The sequence below is a fragment of the Squalius cephalus genome (assembly GCF_949319135.1).
Source record: "Squalius cephalus genome assembly, chromosome: 21".
Taxonomy (NCBI): domain Eukaryota; kingdom Metazoa; phylum Chordata; class Actinopteri; order Cypriniformes; family Leuciscidae; genus Squalius; species Squalius cephalus.
This window is the reverse complement of record NC_137142.1, coordinates 23,168,144-23,191,938: the sequence shown is the minus strand read 5'-3', so window position 1 is coordinate 23,191,938 and position 23,795 is coordinate 23,168,144. Positions and strand designations below refer to the sequence as shown.

Below are 23,795 nucleotides of genomic sequence, written 5' to 3'. Positions count from 1 at the left end.
CATTTTCAGTTATTTTAGAAAATGTCTTAGATCTTTCAGTGGTTATAATGTGAAGCTATGGGGTCCACTCCTTCAAGTCCCAAAATGTGCATGCATCCTTCACAAAAGTAATCCATCCGGCTCCAGGGGGATAAACGAAGGCCTTCTGAGGGTAATCCGTGCGGTTGTCGTAAAATTATACATATTTAAAACTTTATAAATTAAAATATCTTGCTTCCAGCAATGTTCAACGCGCGTTCACGGCAGATGGATGCCGGCGTATGACGTAGCGTTTGATATAGCTATACTTCGTTCTACGGCACAACGCTACGTCATACACCGGCATCCATCTCCTGTGAACGCGCGTCGACCGTTGCCGGAAGCAAGATATTTTCATTTATAAAGTTTTAAATATGTATATTTTTACGACAAAACCGCACAGATTACCCTCAGAAGGCCTTCGTTTATCCCCCTGGAGCCGGATGGATTACTTTTGTGAAGGATGCATGCACATTTTGGGACTTGAAGGAGGTGGACCCACTGAAAGATCTAAGACATTTTCTAAAATAACTGAAAATGTGTTCATCTGAAAAATGATTGACATATGCATCTCGAACGGCTTGAGGGTGAGTAAATCATGGGATAAATATCATTTTTGGCCGAACTATCCCTTTAAGAAGCTCAACAATCAAGAGATGTTCATTAATGACACATAGAACAAACTTCAACAAAAACAAAAATAACCTTCTCAGGAAATGTTCTTGTACTACAAATAACTTCATTTGTACTGTTTATTAAAAACTAGACCACATTTTCACCACATTTCACTGAACAAGATAAAACTGTTGCTCCAAAGCTGCTCACACTTCCTCTAAATAATGCAGTTCATTTCTATCTTATGACTGACAGTCTTTATCAACCCATTTTGATACATTGCTCTTTGCACACGCGTTGATTTCACTAATGTTGTTCAATCAAAATGATATATGAAATGATATGGATGGTGTGATGTGCAAAAATTAAATTGCAACAAAATACAGTGAAGAAATTTCCCAAAGCTACAACATAATCATGCTGCAAAACCTCCAGTTAGACAAAATAATTTTAGTCATTAGTGGCTTGAGCTTAAAACATTAAAAAAAACAAAACATTATCAGTACGGTTGGACATGTTGAAGACTCAACCATCTTTATTTTGCCCAGTTTTACCAGATTAAACAGAAAACTGTACCTTCTGGGTCCTCTGCCACTGCCGCCAAGTCTTTTTCTTCAGGGACCAGTTCTGGTGTTTCAATGTCCACTTTGACCTTTTCAGTAACTCCACTGGGCAATGCATGACCATTCAAGGTCTCTGTGTTTAAAGGATCATCTAAAGATAGACAAAAATAGCTCAGTTATCATGGAACCAATACGACATGCCTGCTATTCAGTAAAAACACAATTTTGTTCCATTAACATTTAAGTCATCCTGCAGATGTTCAAAGACTGAGAGCTCAATAGGTCGGACTGTGATTTTCTGAAAGGCACTACATATAAAAGTATTAGTGAGAGAGACTTTACTCTGACTCCCTCTACATTGAAGAACAGCAGAATCCTTCCCAATCTTCTGGCTCAATTTCATCATTGTGGATGTGTGTGAACAGCAAGTCCAGGAAGTTCTTAGCTTTTATTATATGGATAACATCAACTAAAGCTATTTAATGGAAAACATTCCTGGGTGGTAGAATAAATTAATAATCTTTAATTGAATCTTTAACCCCCTTTGCTTCTCATTTGTTTATGGTTACTGGCTATGGTAAAGCAGTTTTCTTCTACTGTAACATAGTGGTTAAAGATTAAAGATTGCAACCAATAACCCACTAGCACCACTTTACATATGAAGTACAGAGATACTTTAACCTCATTTAAACATGGGTTACTGCAGGGAAATGCCTTTATATTGTATTATAAATCAATTTAGACAATAAACAAACTAATCATTCTAATGAGTCATTCCTTTAATTTCACAGAAAACAGCTCAGCATAACATTCACTTGCTTTATATAAAATCTCACCTTGGTCTGGAATAAGGACACCTTTCCTTATGAGCTCTTCTCGAGTTTGCCTAGTGGATATTTTCCTCTCCAGAACTATAAAGATGAAGGACATATCAAGACATCATTATATCAAGAACACTATATGGTTACTATGGTTCAGAGTTCAGTAAAAGTGCAGGCTGCTGCCAGCTGTAATATGTTGTGTGCAATAAATTTTATGATCCGTGGCATGTCTACTGTATCCATCCAACTTAATCACCACTTGAATATCATGCTGGATGATGTAACTTTCATGAAGTTGTGAGCAAGCATCAAGAAAAGTCAATAGGGTATAAATGTGATAACTACATTCTGAATATACTGTACATAGATGGATGTACTGTCCCAAGCATAAACATAAAAGCAAAATGCTATTAGGGATATACCTTTGGAGAGGTCCTGAAACTTATCACTGGTCCTCTTCTTTCTCCATTTCCAAGGTTTAAAGATCTTGCCTAGAGAAGAAAGCTTTCCACCCTTTCCTTTCAGCTGAGAAGACTGCGAGCTTCCCACCACATCACAGTTGGCCAGAGAAGATTTTTCCAGACCGTCCACTAAAAGTGAATCAAAGCAAGGAAAAATGAGAACATTGAATGAAATGACCTCAAGACAATGGAAAATAGCCAACAGGTTTTTACAACAGGAAATACTTGTGTGAATGATTGTTTCTGACCATAACAACATACATTAAAGGGTTAGTTCACCCAAAAATGAAAATTCTGTCAGTAATAACTAACCCTCATGTTGGTCCAACCCCGTAAGACCATCGTTCATCTTGGGAACACAAATTAAAATATTTTTGATTAAATATTTTTGAGTCTCACTCCTCCATAGGCTTCTCTGTAATTGAAACTTGCCGGCCCAGAAAGTTAGTAAAGACAATGTTTTAAATAGTCCAAGTGACTACAGTGGCTCAACCATAAGTTTATCAAGCGACAAGAATACTTTTTGAGCGATCCAGCTCTCAGATTTAATCAAAAATATCTTAATTTGTGTCTTAAAATATCTTAAGATGAACAACATGAGTGTGAGTAATTACTGACAGAATTTTCATTTTTGGGTGAACTAACCCTTTAAGTCACCCTCAAGCAGCAAGAACAACTAGCTGACTCTTTCCATGAATAGCATACAAAAACTGTATACAAGAGCCTGAAACAAATTAATACTTTTACTCAAGCAAGGACAAATAAAATTGTTCAAAAGTGACAAAAGACATTTACAATGTTACAAAAGATTTCCATTTCAAATAAATGCGGTTTCTATTCATTAAAGAATCCTGAAATTTTTTTTATATATATATTAAATATATAGAAATAGAAATATATGCAGTTTCCACAAAAAATATTTAGCAGCACAATTGTTTTCAACATTGATAATAATAAGAAATGTTTCTTGATCACTAAATCAGCATTATAATGATTTCTGGAAATTCAGCTTTGCCATCACAGGAATAAATTATATTCAGAAATATTTAAAAATAGAATTACTGCTTTTACAGTTTTTTTTTTTTTTAATCAAAAAATTTTAGAAATGGTGAGCACAAGAGACTTCTTTCAAAAGCCCTCAAAAATCGTATGATCCGATCGACCAAAATGCATCTTAATACAAGGTGTAAACATGGCCTTAGTCAACAATGACCCTTAATCACAGAACAGATGGATTATTTTAGGTTAGGTGCTTACTTGAAGTGTAAGGTTTGCAATTGTGATTCAGCCAAGAATTGAACTCTCTTCCACCCCACCCTGACAACTACATCATTTCTTCTTAGCTTGCAAAAAGAAGACATATTTCCACATGGCCCACGCAAAGAGATATTAAACCCGTTCATCAAACATAGGCTAATCCAACAGAACAGCAGACCTAAAGTCACAGACACACCTCGTCAGATGAAGTGTAAAATGATCACAAGAGCATTTTCCACATGGCTAAATAAGATCAAAGAACTGAAAACAATAAACAAAGAGTCAGGCTCCAAAAGCAGTGACACCATCTATCATTTTAAGAAATGCATACACGCTTACATTGTTCTCAACAGAATTACAGCAGAGACCCCGGTCAGTGTGTGCATGCGTCATTGTTATTTTTGCCAGATTTTTCATACAATGAAAGTCAGTGGTGTCCAATGTTGTTTGGACTCCGAATATTCACTTAAAATCTTTTTTTTGTGTTCCACAGAAGAAAGTCATAAAGCACTGTTATAAAAAAATCCAGAATCCAGAATACGAATCCAGAATTTTACAAAATTTCATGTTCAATTCAATTTGTTAGGCTACTTGACATTTCTTCGTAATTATTTGTTTCAAAGTAAATCCTACAGCATTTTTTTCCAGTGATGTCTAGGAGGACATGAAAGTGAGTAAATTATGAAAGGAGAGGAGAAAGTAACTTCCTGGCTCTTGAGTTTGAACTATGAGATTGAACTATGATTCAGATGGAAAATAACTTTTCACAACTGTCCATTACTAAAATCGTCACACACCCAAATGTAGCTTCACATTTCCAATGTAGTTTGATGTAGTTCACTCTGTGTCCTTAAAGGGGCTATATGCAACTTTTTCCCCAAAATAAACGTAACAATAGCCTTTTTTTTTGACCATGTATGACTCAAACATCTCCTGATGAGCATACTGACACCTTGTCAGCTCACAGTGGGTGCACCTATAAGCCTGTATCCTATTTTTCCTATTTTCTGTCGGGTCGGATTTTTCGCGCGCTGTCTCCAGATGTGACGTCAAGCGCGTTCATGTTAAACGTTTCAGATCACTCTGCCACCACCGCTAGTCAGCAAACAAACTTAGTTTCTCAAACAATATATGTATTTGACTGTTCTTACCTCGGTAAACATAATGTTGACTTCTTTGCAGCGGATGACTTGTGAAGTGTGCACGTACGAGAGCGAGCAGAAAGGAAGAGCAGTTCCGTTTTTTGGCCACAGGTGTCAGTCGCGAGTTTAAATTTCAGAAAAAAGCATATAGCCCCTTTAATGTAGTTTCATAAGATCCTAGATGCATAGATTTGTTGTCGCAGTGCAGAAAACAGTGTCTTGTTCTCAGCATGTCGACAACACAAACCAAACCCTTCCAGAATTCAACTACAACTAGTGTTTGAGAGTGGGTCAAAGTAGACATTGTTCTCAGGCAGCCAATGAAGACCATAGACTGATATTATGCAAATCTGTTACAAACCTATGTAGCTTAGTGCAGGAAGTAAGACTGGAATTACTGATAACTTCTTTCAGACAGTTTAGAATCAGTTCTTTCCATTTATCATGGAATCTTCACACTGAAAATATAAACTTGAAAAAAACACTGGCATTACTGATAACACTGGTCGGTGTGGTTGATAGTGTATCTAATTTGCAGGCATCAGGGAACCACTATGAGTTTGCAGTGCATTGAAATCGCTTTTCAATCCTCGCTCGCGAATTTGCAATCGCGCGTACACTTTGTATAGGGAGCGGCAGTACTGATCGCATTTACAAGATAAGAAAATATGTCAATGATGATTGTCAACACAAAGGAAGATATTTTGTAGAATGTCAGTAACCAAACAGTTTATGGGCCCCATGGATAAGAATGTGAAAAAAATACTATGGAAGTCAATGGGGCCCATCAACTGTTTGGTTACCCTCTTCAAAATATATTCTTTTGTGTTCAGCAGAAGAGAGAAATTCATACGGTTTTGGAACATCTTGAGGGTGAATAAATGACAGAATATTTGGGTGAACTATCCCTTTAAGCACCAAAACTACACTTCAGCTACACATCAATACACCACTTACTTGGGCAATGAAATGCTATAATCTGTTAATATGGCCGCCCATCACACACATCTTCCACAAGCATCATGAAACATCCTGAAGTTTTTAAATGAGTCCAAAATCTGACCAGCAACCAGGATATTTTTCACACAGAAAGGTGCGAAACCCAAACATGAAGCCCGTTTTTCACAATGCACGGAGGGATTTCATTAGCGGACACATGTAACAGGAATGTGCTAGATAGCATGTCTGTGGTCTTTTCACCACCATCATGAGAATGCCAAAGCGCCTCTTCACTAATCAATTCTCCCTAAGGAGCCACTGACCCTAAACTTCATTGGCCTGTCAACAGCCAGTTGGCCACTGATTGGATTATTAATAGAATGTGTTACTCCCAGAACTCCCAGTGATGAGAGCAGTCCCTGAGATCAAAACCTCAGAGGATCAAGCACAATGAACACAAAGAGGACACCGGTTCACAACTGAGCAAGCAGAATTCATCTGAAGGGCACAGATGAACATGTGTGGATGCTGCAGAACAAAAGTAGAGCCACAGTACACTGTTGAAATCTACATAATGCCAGTTTGATACTGACACCAACATGAGGTCATAGTTGCATGGAATGTTTTAAAAAACACCCAAAAAATTTTATTCTGACATAATTAACTTACCTTCCTGTTGTTCCAAACCCATAAGACTTTCGTTCATCTTCGAAACACAAATGAGGATATTTTTAATGAAACCTGGGAAATTTCTGTCCCTCCATTGTCCACATAACTACCTATTTGCAGAATCAAAAAGTTCATAAAGAGATAATCCATAATGAATTGAGCAGTTTAGTCCAAATTGTCTGAAGAGACATGATCGCTTTATATGATCAACAGATTGAATTTAGGCTTTTATTCACATAAACATTCACCAAACATCAGTTGTGGTAAACGGAAGGTCAAGGTCAAGGCTTGCTTGACGTGCGAGAACCAATGAGGTTCATTCTCGTGTTACACAGCACGTTTGAGCTTCTGCAAGAACCAATAAGGTTTGTACGGTTGAGCTTTTTATGTTCGCTGATCAATGTTTATATGTGAATAAAAGCCTAAATTCAACCATATTAATCATATAAAGCGATTGTGTCTCTTCAGAAAATTTGTACTAAACCTCTCAATTCATATGGATTAGTTTTACAATATCTTTATTAACTTTTTGAAGTGACAAAGTAGTAGTTGTGTGGACTGTCAATGGAGGGAAAGAAAGCTCTCAGATTTCATTAAAATATCTTAATTTGGGTTCCGAAGATGAATTATGGGTTTGGAACGACATGAGGGTGAGTAAATGATGAGAGATTTTTTATGTTTAGGTGAACTATTCCTTTAAGATGTTTAAGTCTCTGATATAAACTAAGTTCTAATTCAGTCTGTGAAAACTCAAACTCCAATTCAATTCCAATTTGCATAATGTTTTAGTAAAAATATATCTGTTCATTAATTTGTAGTTTTATAATGGAGCATATAATTGAAAATGACTAAATATTTTTCCTTGTGTTCATTTATTGAAAAAATCGGGTGAAAACAGAAAACACACCTTAATTTGGGTCTTGGCTTAATTACTAGTTTAAATGAAACAATGGTTGCAGAGCAACTACATTATATAAAATATAGCCTATTGAATATCACCAAAATGCTGAAAAATATGGAGAATTTTTTTAGCCATTTTTTAGATCTGTATTGTGGCAAAAATACTGCAAATATTATGTTTTATATTATCACATTTGAGTTTGTACAGCTTACTAAATTCCTCACTTCCTCTTTTGTATGGAGAGGCCACTGAAAATGCATCAAACATGACAAATAATCATGAGGACCTGAAAACAAAAGACATCAGTTATTAAAACCTCTAAGGCTTTCAAAGAAGGCATGTGAGACTTAACGGTTAAAAAAAGTTCACGGGAGTCATATTTTAATGCAGCTCATATCAATATCCCTGACAGCATATTTCTTACAAAACAATCACACATTTGACTTGCCTTCTGCTTCTAAAAATAAATACAAAGCAGCTGTAAAGAGAGATCTGGGGGTAAGTGATGGCTAAAAAAGCCACTCTGCCTGAAAATGAGTTCATTGTCTCAATACTTTTTTTAAAGTCTTGCTAGTCAACAAATGAGCAGAGGACGTTTATAAAAGTGTAAAAGTTGCAGCTTGTTTTTGACAACAGGTAAGTGGATAAAGGCAACAACGAATGCTAAATCTAGGACTGTAGTAAAATTTGCTGGCAGTATTTGAATACCACATCCCCAGTTCCTCATGATACAAGGAAAATACAAAAAGGCAATTTCAGTCAACACTTTGTTCCCCTATTGACAGACAGGAAATGCCTATAATTTTAATGACCTTTCCTATAAAATGATTTAAAAGAACTAGACCAAAGACAAAAACAGCACTGACGATTTCTGGAACTAATTAATAGAGAAGCACTCAGTGCCATTCAACCAAATCTTCGCTTTGCCAAAATTATGTCCAGTTTTCATTTTTGTGGCCTTCCAAATCCAGTACAGTTGCTAGGCTATATATTTCAGAGCCAGTCAAAACAATTTAAAGCATGATTCAGTATTATTTAAAAGCACCATATGCATGCTGTTCATGAAAACACAATAACATCTGATCAACCTTCTTTTGAGAGCTGGTAAACTGATCAATAGAAGCTTTTATCGCTTTGGCAATAATGGAAATTATGGGGAAATGAAGGTAGTGGCAAATCTCGTGATTCAACATTTGGTTCAGAAAGAAGCTTAAGATTACAATCGCAGTGCATTGTGGAGTACTTGCTTGAAATCCTTGCTATCGTAATTTGATTGTAGTGCATACTAAAACACTTAATTTACTGTTTCTTTTTTAAACATAATTTAAAATCACTCTCAACAGTCTCCAGCCTAAGAGAAACCGAACATGTCACACCTGTATTAAACGTAAACCAAAACCAGTAAACCTGCAATTTAGACATGGGTTTCGATAATGAATAAACTATTTACACTGTTCTTTGTTCAATTTACTGTAAAAATAGAAATGGCAACTGCCAGAAATTTACCATAAAAATACAGTGATGTTACAAGGAGAATGTTTAGCCTCTTCTACTATAAATCAACCGTAAATTAGAAGATAATAAATACTTAAACCCGAATTAGGAAGTACATTTCCGACAGCACATTACGAGAAAGAGAGCAAAAGTACACAGTGAAACAATCATTTCCTGAATGCACGAGCCAGTACATTTTTGTTTTTTCGTCCTCTTCAAGGGAGGATGTTATAGTTTAGTTAAGTTAAGTAATCCATCAACGCAAACACCTCAATTCGCCGAAAGATACGCGTGACAAAGTCGTACTTGTTGATCGTTTGCTCTAACGTTACACGCGCCACGAGATAAACCAAAATCCACGCGCTTGTTTATAGTGGGAGCGTTTTGGTTCGTCTCACCGCCTAGCCACTATCAGATTAGGTCAAAGCCAATGTGCAAACACCAGACTTGAAAATGAACTTGGTTTCCCGCGGACTCGGACTTAACTAGCCCTAAAAAGTCACGTCTTCCCTCCCATGCCGTTTATTGAAATAGCGGTGTGGTTGAGTAAACAGCGAGTCACTGAACAAGCCCTTCATACACTTACCGCTCGTTCTCTGAGACAAGCTGGAGACAGATGTCTGGCCCATGTCGATCTTCAATGGGCCGCTAAACAATAATCATACGACGCCCCAAGAACTTGTACGACAAAGCCCACTCGATCGACATAACAGGAGACTCATTTCCCTCCTCCAACTCTGAGATCAGCTTCTTAAAAGAGCTTTTCCATATGTGAACTCGCAAGAAACGTAATCGAGCTCCGAGTCTCCGGATTTAAATGCCTGTCATTCCTTTTTTGCAGACTGAAGTTTTAGCAGTCAGAGGTCATAAGGAGGAAGTTTCAAGCCCCTCCTCGCCTCAGCCCTGCTTGAAGCATGGAAATGTATGTTGGTAAAACACATAGGCCTATGTGTTGACCAAAAGTGACATCATTAGGAATTACTAGTGCTCGTGCTATTTTCGACTAGCCTACACTGCTTTACACATATAAACAACATGGTTTATTCTGTTCATAATGTCTTTTGCTAACTGTCAAATGACATTTTATCTGTCATTGTGATCAAGAAATGACAGTGTAAAAGTTTCCCTTAGTTTTACATCTAACTAAAGAAAGTCTAACTATAAAGCTGTATAAAATATGTATAGCCTACTAAAGATCATTCATTATTGATGATTTCAAGACCTGATTGTTTGAATTAAAATTTGTAAAACGTTTTATATAAAAAGGACTTCAAGTTTACCTTATTGTTGAAAGTCAGTTTCTGAATAGACAATTGACCTTCAATAGCGGGGCATGTTGTCACACTGGAACAGGCTGTCAAATGCCTTCAGCAAAATGAGAACAATATAAAAATATGAAAGATTAAACATTTTATGAAACAGCAAAGTAAACACTGTAACATACAAAAAATAACATTGGCAATTGTGTTTCAAATAACAAATTATATAAATTAAAACCAATGACAACCTGCCCCGGCCTGACTTGAATGAAAATACCCTTGTATTGAGAACACTGTTCAGCCTTTCAGCTACCTTCATTATACAGCTGACTCTGAGTGAATGTCATTGGGGTTTTATTGTTCACAATAAACCATATTTAAGGTTTGACTATTTTAGGTGTTTGTAACCAACATCTAAACCGAGCACTAAAACACTCAAAACCAAATAGTTACTAAAATACAGTCCTTTTGACAACTTCCATTTCTCCTTTACATCCCATGAGAATAATATGCATTATTTTTATAACAAAACAATAGGTTTTATAGTGGCAAATGCTAACGCTGCTATAATCTTTAAGTTTGCTTGTGCCTATTGCTTTGTTTCCTGCAAAAGAGGCCAAAAGCCCCACAGACTTAGCACTCCCTCCCACAATCCCCTCTTCCAAAGCAGAAATTGTGGGAGGGATTCAGAGCAGGAAGTCTTATGGAAACAAGCCAACTCTAGAGATGTGAGCTATTGTTTTGCGCACAGCTAAGCTGAATGTTCTCATCAAGTATGAGCTCTCCACCCCTTCCCCTCCTTCCTGAAGGTCCTCCTCACCATCATAACACCATGACCCTGAGTACAACAAGCTGCAAATAGTGTGATTTGTTGATGTAATCTTTGCATCATGATCATATGATTTAAATTGTGTTATTCATTTTATTCAAGAGAGGTGAAATAGTAGTATAGAGGTTTAGTATAAAGGTTACAAATAAGGGAAACCAATAACTGCAGAGCTACTGAGTAACACTGTCACCACTGTACAGCTTTTTACTGAATTTTCAGTATTTTTACTGAAGAACATACAGCTCTGGAATATAGAACATAACTTCAGGAATAACTAAATTAATTGTGGTTAATGAATTTTATATGTTAAATTAACCAACACCCAACATGTTAATTCAATTTAAAAAAAGTTTGAAACAAGTAGCTTTGTCATAATCAAAGCAGAAGTATCGTAAATATCTTAGCGAATATGGGGGGCTTTGAATATTCTGTTGGACAACAGGGGGCCTACACATATACATACATATATATATGTATATATATATATATACAGTGGTGGTCAAAATTGATGGCACCCCTGATAAATATGATAAAAAATGGCTGTAAAAAATAAATCTGCATTGTTTGTCCTTTTGATCTTTCATTAAAAAAATTCACAAAAATCTAACCTTTCATTGAAGTAAAAGAATTGAAAGTGGGGGGTAAATCACATTATAAAATAAATGTTTTTCTCCAAAACACGCTGGCCATAATTGTTGGCACCCTGTTATTAAATACTTTTTGCAACCTCCTTTTGCCAAGATAACTGCTCTGAGTTTTCTCCTATAATGCCTGATGAGTTTGGAGAACACCTGACAAGAGATCAGAGGCCATTCCTCCATGCAGAATCTCTCCAGATCCTTCAGATTCACAAGTTCATGTTGGTGCTTCTCCTCTTCAGTTCAGCCCACTCATTTTCTATAGTGTTCAGTTTAGGGGACTGGGACGGTCATGGCAGAAGCTTCATTTTGTTCTCTGTTACCCATTTTTGTGTTGATTTTGATGTTTGTTTTGGATCGTTGTCCTGAAGGAAGATCCAACCACGGCCCATTATAAGATTTCTAGCAGAGGCCGTCAGGTTTTGATTTTTTATCTGTTTATATTTGCTAGAATCCATAATACCATAATACCATGTATCTGAACAAGATGTCCAGGACCTCCAGCAAATAAATAGGCCCACAACATATAAGATTCAGCAGTATATTTAACCGTAGGCATGGGGTACTTTTTATCCCTGTTTGCACCAAACACATCTGGTGGGTTTGCTGCCAAAAAGCCCTTTTTTTTGTTTCATCTGACCATAGAATCCGGTCCCTTTTGAAGATCCAGCCGTGTCTGACAACTGAATATGCTGGAGTTTGTTTCTGGAGGAGCGAGGAGGATTTTTCTTGAAACCCTCCCAAACAACATGTGGTGATGTAGGGGTTGTTTGATAATTTTTTTTAGGCTTTCTGACCCCCAAGACTCAACTAATCCCTGCAATTCTCCATCTATGATCCTTGGAGAGTCTTTGGCCACTCAAACTATCCTCCTCACCATCCATTAATACAATATAGACACACGTCCACTTCCTGGCAGATTCGTAACATCTTTAGTTGATTATGACTTCTTAATTATTGCCCTGATGGTCAAAATGGGGATTTTCAATTATTTAGATATTTTCTTACAGCCACTTTCTATTTTGTGAAGTTCAACAATCTTTTGCTGCACATCAGAACTATATTCTTTGGTTTTCCTCATTGTGATTGATGATTCAGGGGATTTGGCCTTTGTGTTTCCTCATATTTAAACTCCTGTGAAACAAGAAGTCATAGCTGGACAATTTCATGTTCCTAGTCACCCTGGTGTGCTTAAAAATGTAAATATTAATGGGAAAATACTTCAGAGATATTTTTCTCATAAAAAATTCTAGGGGTGCCAACAATTATGGCCAGCGTGTTTTGGAGAAAAACATTTATTTTATAATGTGATTTACCCCCCAATTTAAATTATTTTACTTCAATGAAAGGTTCGATTTTTGCGAATTTTTTGAAGGAAAGATAACCAATGCAGATTTATTTTTTACAGCCATTTTTTATCATATTTACCAGGGGTGCCATCAATTTTGACCATGACTGTATATATATATATACTGTATACACACACACACTGTAGAAAAATGTTGCTGCCTTACATTAAGTACAATCAACTTGGATGTTTAAGTCATTTCAACCTAAATTACATAAAACTGACTTAAAAATGAATTGAATTTTGTATAACTTTGCTTAACTTATTTTGATGAGTTACAGCAATGTAAAAACATAAATGTTGTCACTTATTGATCATATTTTACAGTGTACACTTGCCGATGCTTTGGCGATTTGACCAAATGGAGGGCCTTTGCTGGGGTTAGCAGAAGCCCTGAATGGCTGGTAAGTGGTCAGAGTGGCATGTCATTCTGATATCATGGTCTGTCTGCATCTGTTCAGTTAACACTGACAGGGAACCATCTGTACTCTGATAACATTTCACACGCATCACATATTAAACACATAAGACAGACACACATAGACTCCAAAGAATCCACTTAAACCAAACTACTGCCAAAACGATGCAGTTACAAGGGCACATTCATTTTAAAATCACCTTTGATTTTCCCATGCGTTCTGCAGATGGTCATGCCAAACAAACGGTTTATTTTTAGCCATGGAAGAATAATAGTAGTAAGAATATCTCCATGCTAAAGAATATATCTGGGAAACTATTATAGACAGCTACATTAGTATGCAAACAAAAAAACGTAATCACCATAATCCTATAATGGATTCCTGATCGATTATGGCCATGGCCCAGGTTTAAAAATAGAAGGGGCGTATGGAGAGTCACCAAATCACAACACACCTCCTCATACCCTGACAGTATCCCGGAGAACGCTGCCATCTATTGACCAAATGCGTGCACTCTGCATGCAAATATCTAATTTGATTGAAAACTATTCATCTCTGTTTACTTCTCAGGATTGATATATGGTTTAGGAATATGTTTGCATGTATTTTGTTGCTATTTGATATATCTCGGAATGTCATAAACGTTCATCACGAATTGTAATAAGTAAATCTGTTCAATTAAATAAAGTGAATTCACTTACTGGCACGATTGTTGGTCCACATGCACACCATACAGATGCTCTACCAGGTCTCTTTTGAGAATACCTTAATCTGATTTCCAATGTAGTCAGATATCCCAAGAGACACACGTCTGGACTTACTGTAGAGAGAAAAATCTGTCCATTTGCTCTAGAGTGCAGCCTGAGTGCATATGGGAAGACAATAATGGCATACAGCTAATAAGTATAAAGCGGATCTGTTTGCATCCCATCAACAACAAAAAAGTTTATACAACGTCTATGCATTAGTCTTTAATACACTGCTCATCAGCTCATGATCTACCACTAGCTTTGCCCCCCTTATATTGTTAAATGTCTGCATTAGTATGATGTAATTCATGCTTATAGCAGAGATTTGTGACAATGCCAATAGAAATGATCACTTCATGCCTTTGGAGTTCACCCACAATCCCCTAAATGGGTGCAAGGACCGTCCGAAACGTAAATGCAGCATCACTGGAAAAGATGTAGGAAAAGCTCATCAATTATTAACTGCCAATCTCAGCACAAAATAGCAGCTAATTATTGTTTAAGTGATGCCATTTAGTTCTTTCCGCTGCTCGGATTATTTATTTATTAACTCTAAACCCAGAGAAAAAGTTGTAGTGTGTTAGAAAACAAGATTATTGCACCTCATCATGGTATACAAATATATAAACCATAGAATCAACTCTGCAAATTTAATCAAGTTGCTGAGATCTAAAGATAATTATCTCGTGCATGTTTCTATAACTACAGTAAGATGCATGAGACATAAGCAGTTTTGTTAACCAAGCATCACCTAAAAACATAAAACATTTCAGACCAAACAGATGAGGTATTGCTGGAAATGTTTCTGTAGACTTCTGGCTCCTGTTGGGAGCACAACGAGGTATGGCAAACCTTGTCGATCAATACTTGACATCCTGCCTGTAAGTGTTTTTCCCCAGCACGGATGGCTTATTTGGAAATCTGGGACATTTAATAATAGTACATCGCAGGGGCAGTGGAGAGCATTAAGTTTCACTAATCAGAGAAACAAATGCTGATGATGCTCCCATCATTGGAAGGACCAGCTCTGTCCACCAGCACATTGATAAGAAGACACTAAACATAAGCAAACAATCATTATGTTTAATGAAGGGGTGTAATACCATATCATTGAGTTTAACACATAGTTACTTCGGATTTATGTGTCAGGATACAGGTATACACAGGTAAGTGAACTGATTCATACCCACATAAAAAAGATAATACAAAAAGACCACAAATAGCTCACATGCACATTTGTAAGCTGTACAATTTCTTTCTTTTTTGCACTTTAAATTAAAAGTAAATTACTCGCACATGCGACAAAATTTTCATGCTAGGTGACTAAATAATGTCTATAATTAGTCATTGGCTAATAAATTGTTAGATTACACTCACCAGTGTTTGAGTTAGAGGCTAAGTTTTGCACGTGGTATTTTATTCACTTGCCTTTACTTGTCTTTAACACTGACTGAGCACTTGAGAGTTTTGAATAGAAAGAGAGTTTATTTTCTAAGATACTGACAACTGCATCACAATGTAGAGTTTCACTGACCGATCTTGGGCTTTTACTAACAACTAGCAACACGAATGTAGCATCTTGCTAAATCTTTAGCTATCTTTAGCTATGTCATGGAAGGGCTCTCTGCAGTCAGACATGATTCATTTATGAATTTATGTGAGTAAAAGTATCCAACAACAGGCATTACTGAGAGAATGGGAGTAGTATTTATGTGATCTCAATTGACTAGTTGCACGTGGCCGCCATTTTGGAATTCGGATCAGCGAGTGTACGCGTAGACACTTCCGGTTTCGCATTACGCTCGGTGCGGGGAGCCGGAGAAAGCCGAAAATGATCTTTTATAGTTGTTTATAGAATCAATTATCACTTAAAATACTACTAAGATCCATTACTATCACACGAGCCAAAGGCAATTAAATGCAAGGATGCATAGTTAGATTAATTAATGAAATACAACTGTTCACGGACAGAAGATTGTATTTGACTCATGCTGCATACACATACGCAATGACAATTATGCCTACTGTAAATATAGAGTTACAACTACGATAAGAGTTGTTTGCATAAAATGCAGTGTGAACATTCAACTCGGTCACTGTTGTCTCTCGCTCTCGCTGTCAGATCACCGGAAGTACTGGCGCGCACACTCAAGTTCGAACGTCAACGGTCGCCGTGCAACTAGTCAATATGGCTGCCCCCATGAGGAGACCCATTAATGTAAAATAAAACACCTTTTATTCTACTATTAATACATATTGATAAGTACATAATTTTAAATATATTTTTCAAAAAATACTCATTCATTTTTCTTTATTGTATTTTATACATATTGGCCCAAACTGAGCAAAACTATTACATACAATTTGGAGCAGCTGCTGATATTTATATGGCCAAAAAGTAAAATGAAATTCTGATAGCTTGTAATGCAAAATCAGTGAGATCTTTATGACATTATAGCAGGCTACTTGCATAAAATGCATATAAATATCAGTTATCACTCTATAGTCTATATCTCCCAAAATTGTGTCTTAGATTTAAATGCTTAGTTTTATAATCAAAGCTCTGTAGGTTTTATTGTGGGGGCAAAATATAGTGCAATGCATTGAGAGACAAACATTCTTCTTTAAAAGCCTAATGTATCATATTTGATACTCACATATTAATATGATTTTTCAAAAAAAAAAAAAAAAAGTAGGCTATATACTAACAATATATCATTTATTCTCATACGTTAACTTTATATAAATCAGATTTCACAGCAAAAAGACATGTTTGTGTACCACAGGCAGAAGGCGGAAATTTTTACAATTATACTAAAAGGCCCTTTACTTGCTAAAAAAATAATATAAATCAGTGGGAAAGAATGTAGTAAATTGTGTAAAACAACTTTGCTGAAAAACCTTTGATCATGTTGATAATTTCGAGACATATCAAAAAATGATACAGTAGGCTATGGATTTCACGTCTATCAGATCGTAAACAGTAAGTCACATGCCTCTTTCATTTTAACAACAGGTTATGCCACATTTCCTGTGCATTTCCACTGATACAGCAGATCCATTCAGTAACACCGTGACTAACTTTTTCAAAGCAGGAATGACCTCATCTCAATTCCTGTCATGAAATAATAACCCAGCTTGTATGTAAATATAGTGACCACGCAAAAACCACAAACCTTAAAGGTTATGCAAACCACTCCCAAACAAATATGAATTTCCTTTGCAAAATATCCAGAGGGTTCTCCTCTGTAGTTTGTGTCAAAGACATTATCACAGCGAGCCACACACACACGCACGCACACACACATGCACATAAGACTTTGAAATGTATTTTAGGTAGAAAAACAGGATATCAATGCCGTAAGAAAAACTTCTGCTAGGCTATATTTTGATATACATGACACCTGTGAGTAATCCCATAGTTCCTGTCAGATTTTCACTTTACTAAACACAGATTCACAGGCAAGCTATTTCTGTCAGATTTCCTCTTTGCTGTCAAAAATAAATGACAGAATGAGAGACCAAACCAACTAGCAGCATTTCCATGCTATGACACACAAATAAGCATTGCAAATCCAATGGAATATCATATGACACAGACCAAAAATAGGGCAGTAATACACAGCACCAGAGCTTAGTCTCTATGTGTTCATTCAATGATTAAACATCACACTAACTGGATTCCCAGAATGTGAGCCGATAATGAAAACATCAATACAATGTGAGGCACGTTAAAGAGCGTACATTTCAACAGATCATCAATATCCCACTAGACTTCCCAACAACATGACTGCAATCTAACACTCTTCTTCAGACCAAAATAAGGAATAGAATAAGATATTTTAACCTAATAAGAATGAATCCTAATAAAAATGTTAGAAACATTATGATCTCGTTTAAGCAGAGTATTGTATACATCAACATGCACACACTCACTTGATACACATGCTGTACAAGTGTCAAAAAGTTGAGTACTTACAGGCATGTTCCATGACTGGAAGGTTATTGAAAAAAAATCGACTGCTCCAGTGAGATGGTCTTCAGTTTCCTTTCTCACTCTTTCTCTCTGACTCCCTCTCCCTCTCTCTCTCTCTCACTCTCTCTCTCCTCACTTCCTGTGGTGCTCTCGCAGCCTTCTTCTCTGCAGTGGTGCATGGCAGGAAGAGCGGCGAAGGCTGGAGGATGACAAACAGCCATTACCTCCATTAAAGTGAGCTGACTGACCAAGTCTGAGCCCATCAAGTGGAACCTCCCAGTCCACTGGGGCTTTCAGCTATCGCCTTTGGCTACAGGGAATGGGGTTGGGGAGGAGGGGTGAGTTGATGTAGCGTGAGACAGCTCTGTAGCCTTCCTTAAATTACTCGCGTCCAGCTGAAACAGATGTCTCTAGTATTATCGCCGGCGTTAAGTTGTTTTACGCGCTATACATGGTGAAGCGCATAAGTGAAGCACTTGCCGGTGCATGTGATGTGCTACATTCCAAAGGAAAGTACGCCATGTCAGGGTCAAAGCAGGCCAGGGCCTCGCACAAGTGGGCTTGACGGGAGCGTCACTCGTGGGTGAGAATCTGTAAGAATTTCTTTCCAATCTATTTTCGTGTTGCAACCTGACGTCAAGAATTGGCTGAAATTCAGAGAGGATGAATCACTGCATGAGATGTTCCTCTCTGGGTGTACGTGAAACAAGAGAGTAGGTTTTCAAAGCTCACATGAACCTAAACATTTTCTTGGCATTGGTCAAAGCAACTGTAGAAGCACTGCTCACAGGTTACATGGATGCACTAGTTGATATTTTATTAGTGAACAGTGAGATGTTGCCATATTTACACTGCAGAAGTGCTTCTGAAGTTTGAAATTTTGGTGTCTTTACATGATTAATGATGCGCAAAGGTGGCATAAATGCATCTACGTAGCATTACAACTGTATACTTTGATACTAGAGACTTAGGTGTATCAAAGCAGCATAATTCAGTCTTCATTATGTCTTTAAAAAGAATTTTGAGCAAGCATAGCGTGGCCTCAACTCAACTGTTAAAACAGGCATTCTACAGCACCTTTTCATCTTTTTTGCAATTAAAAACATACATAAGTATTCCACATGGATTAATACGTTGTTTAATAGAATGTTCTAGGTTCTATTGGAATTTAAGATGAATAATGTAATTGTTTAACAGACATGGAAACTCGAGTCTGCGACTTGACTTGGACTCCTGAACAACTGACTCTAGACTTGACTTGGACTTTTTTTGGTATGACATTCCCGCTTACGTTCTCTCTTTACTACCCCACATGAAGGTATGAAACGCAACATTTTACTATTCATTCTTAATTCATTCATTCCCTATCAATATATGCTGCAGCAAACACACCAAGCCAGCGTTATTTTATACACGACGTGTGATGCATCTGAAGGCACTCGTATTTATCACCCATTGGGAAAGTGGTTATATAAATGAAAAACAAACAGTAACACTATAGCCAAATATTTCCTTTTGATAATCTTCTGTGTCATTTAATTTGAAAAGCAATTTATTAATCCAAAGGTGAACTGCGGTGTTGCACAGCTGTCAAAGGCTTGCTTGCAGTCCATTTTCAGGAAGTACACGTTTCCATGTCTTTTCCCCTGACCCAAAGTATTTGCTACCATATGCATATATTCAAATTTACCAAGTTAACTTGCATATGGACTGGATGGGCACCAGCAAAAGGGTTTATACGGTGCATATAATTTTGAAACAAGTAGCAACAGATCTATATATATATATATATATATATATATATATATATATATATATATATATATATTTTTTTTTTTTTTTTTTTTTTTTTTTTTTTTTTTAAGTGGTCAAAGTCCAATGAGCAATTAATTAATGTTCCCTGTGTTGTTGAAACAGCACTATTGCAAGATCATAGCAACACACTTAGATATTCCTGTGTGCTTTTGTGATATTGTGAAACTAGACTGTGACATTTTAACCAAGTCAGGTTACCTTTTGCTTTTTAAGTTAACCAGTGCTGAGACAAAAGCACATAGTGTGATGGAAATATTTGAGTCTTTCAAATAATAGCGGCGTCACTGATTTACACTTTACAAAAGCATGTTATGTTATGTTATGACCCAAGCCATACCCAGCACAATTACTTTTTTAACCGTAACCAATACCATACCAAGACTGAGAATACTAAGTGATATATTGCTCTGCTGGGTTGACTCATGGGATATGTTGAGTGCCGATTTATCTTTCTGCCGGTGGGTGCCCAGTGCCCACACTCAATACACACTGCACCCCCCCAAATAAACTATAAAAAGGTTAAGATAATCATGTCTAAAAAGATTTTTATTGGTTAAAATCAATGGAGAATATCTCGTATTTTTCTGTGGGTGCTCGACCATTTCCGTGGGTGCTCGATTAGCACCTATGATGCGTGTCTCAGCTCGAAATGCTCATAAATCAGTAAATAAACATCCTTTAGTTAAAATGTTGAATAAATGCAGATGCCATCCTCTCAGCTCTAAAAATACAACCGAGCATAGCAATTACAGATGAAAGGCATGATGGCCCATCTTCACATGTGCCCTTTGTGTGTCTGCCGAGAACACCCACACTGTCTGACGCATAGAGCCGCTTCACGCTCCTACCAAATACGATGCTAACACGAAGAAGGAGAAAAGGTGGATGGGAGAGAGAGAGAAGGAGACAGACAGGCTGGTGGACATAAAGGAGTCTTGTCAGGAACCACACATATTGCAAGAGCATATAGGATCAAAAAGACATAAGCCTAAACCGTGATCTAGCCTACTCTACAAAGTCAACATTAATGACAACCTTTACATGCCCATCTAAATTCTGGTTAAGCCTTTATTTAGAGAAAATAATAAAGATGTTTATTTGCTCCATCACATTCTTCTACCATTCTAATGTGACAAATGGTCTTCAGTGTCCTTTCTCACTCTTTCTCTCTGACTCCCTCTGACTTATTATGCTGCCATTGGCATCTTATACTTGTACCATTGACAAGTTACAGCCTTGTCAGCAATATGTTAAACTGATATATGTCAGCTTATTCTAATTCTTTGTTTCTATACATGAAAAAGCAGTGTGTAAAAGCAACTATCATAAAAGTTAGTTCATCAATTATATCATCTATATATCACAAAGAATGAACTCAACAAGTCGGTGTTGATACCCTATCTGCCATGAAACTCTTTTCAAAGACTGTTAAAAATTCATCCAGAGGTGAGAGGAACAAGCTTTTAAGAGGGTAAAGAACAGAGAAGGGTGTTTAATGAGTTCCGTCTCCAGTGCATTATTAGAAAAGGGCAGCCACTCTCGGCAGCCGGCCTCCAACTCTGTCATTACGTGACTAATTGTGTGCAGAAAAGGACGGCACACATGCTCACACCGGCATCAAAGGAGACCAAAGCTACAATTTCATCCAAACAAACAGAGAGTGTGGAGGCTTTCTCTCAGTGCCTTTTCACCATGTCGCACAGTGTGAAAGCCAAAGTGCCGGTTGCGTTGAAAGCAAACCACTGATGGATGTATATTTAAATGTGTCCCCTTCTCAAAACGCATCGACGGGATCTTTGCAAAGACTGCATATAGATCATGAAGTGATGGCAGAGAGGATGTACACTAAGTTGCATTAAGTGGTTGCAGGAACACAAGCAAGACATTATGAATTATTAATGTGAGGCTTTGTGAAAAACAGTCATGGGGTTAGACTTAAAACATTGCAGCACAGAGTGATTCTTGGACATTACACAGGGTTCAGAGCAATACTGACAAGGACAGATGCTAAGCATCGAAAGAAATCTGAAGGAACACACACCCTGGTGGACACGCGGTGAAACTACATTGCAAAAAAAAAAAAAAAAAAATTCTAGCCCAGATGTCAACACAGCACAAAAATCAATTCAAATGTGCTGTTGCATATTCACTGACAGTTGCATATTTAAAAGAATTTTCAGGTTCAAAATAAGTTAAGCTTTATCAACATTTTCCATTTTGTAATTATTTGTTAAAATAATACAGTGTGAAAGTGACATGCGAAGGCCAAGTATGGTAACCCATACTCGGAATTTGTCCTCTGCATTTAACCCATCCAGTTAGTGCACACACATTAGGAGTAGTGAATAGTGAACACACACATTGCAAACCATGATACACACCCGGAGCAGTGGGACGCCATTATGCTGTGGCACCGGGGGAGTGATTAGGGGTTAGGCACCAAAGTAATTTCCTACCGGTACTAGAATCGAACCAGCAACCTTTGGGTTGCCAGTCAGACTCACTAACTATTAGTCCACGACTGCCCAGTGTTTTAAAATGCAACTTATTCAGGCAAAGCTAATGTGTGCTATACTGTAACAGTGTTACAGTATTGCAAAAATGACACGGTCGGTTACAGTATTGTAAATGGAGGGTTTAAAAGAAGACATGTATTTTTCATAAAGCACTTACATTAATTATTCAGTAAAGTCCTCTTTATAATTCGAGTTTAATCAATATGTTTTCTAAATTGTCCATTACCGTTGGGACTACTTCTCAAGGTGGATGAAGCTCTGGTTATGTGTTACTGAAGTGGATGGAGTTTGCTGATGTAAACAGTGATTTACAGACTCACATCTATTTATAGTATCATTGCGTGTTTTTTGATAAAGTTACTTACTGGGGCTACATCAGCATGATGAAGCTTGAAGGATATTTCGACAGACAGGAGTTTATAGTCCCAAGTCAACATAAGTTTTATAGCTTTAATTTGAAAAGAATTATAATTTTAAATCACAATAACCAAAATATACTTTTTTTTGTCAAAATAACTTTCTGTACTTGAAATGCCACTGTCAATTGAGTTTAAACTGTACTGAACAGTTAGACTTTAAGGCCAATGTCTAAAACAAAACAATGAAATCTTTAACTGTTCACAGACACGTGATGCACTTTAACTGAATTCATTTGACATAAACAGACCTCTGAGACAATTTTTAATTTTTAACTGTTTTTCTGTGAATATGCGACCCACATACAGAGTTCATAATAATAAACGACTCAATTTATATCTAGAACATTGATAGAACAACAAAAAAAAAGCTTGAAGAGTGGTTAACTGAAAGGTGAGCTGTCAGGAAGTGGTTTTAAACTGTCATTTCCATAGATACAGTATCTCACTCAGCTCAAAATTAACAAAGATGTGTCTCAAGTCATACAAAGGAATGCTTTTATATATATATATATATATATATATATATATATATATATATATACATATATATATATATATATATATATATATATAAACACAGTATGAACAGCATCATTAACAAGACAATTAGCCAATAAGTTGAGGATTGTGCACAGAGGCCATTTGAAAATAGAAAAAAAAACATATTTCTATTTGCCCTGGACATCTGAACTATGAATAGTTTGTATATGAAACAGAACCTAGCTTAACAATACTATAATCTTTTGCACTGTTAGTACTTCTGACAAATTTAAATATGAAATCACCTCTCATCAGAGATTGTGGTTGAAAAAAATGTGTCAGACAACTGGGCTGCTGAGTTTAACTTAAAGGTTACAGAACAATGTGGGTGATAACATTTAAACCAGTGTTTACTAATTACAGTCGGTTTAGAAATTATGTCTGTCCTGCGTGGTAGGACGAGAAAC

At 36.8% G+C, this 23,795-nt stretch overlaps 1 protein-coding gene across 9 annotated transcripts in view; it reads right to left on the bottom strand.

Annotated features, from left to right (window-relative positions):
• phactr2 (phosphatase and actin regulator 2) overlaps window positions 1-23,795 on the bottom strand; it is a 37,496-nt gene that overhangs the window by 12,466 nt on the left and 1,235 nt on the right. For 3 of the 9 annotated variants that reach the window (XM_079855244.1, XM_079855239.1, XM_079855238.1), the window contains exons 2-4: window positions 2,440-2,607; window positions 2,033-2,107; window positions 1,210-1,347 (exon numbers count right to left, since the gene is read on the bottom strand). In XM_079855244.1, the coding sequence (XP_079711370.1) occupies window positions 1,210-1,347; window positions 2,033-2,107; window positions 2,440-2,607 (381 nt within the window). Of the gene's footprint in view, window positions 1-1,209; window positions 1,348-2,032; window positions 2,108-2,439; window positions 2,608-9,466; window positions 9,807-18,101; window positions 18,500-23,795 lie in introns of those variants that run through there. The other 6 variants (XM_079855243.1, XM_079855246.1, XM_079855242.1 and 3 more) reach the window with 5 other exon arrangements.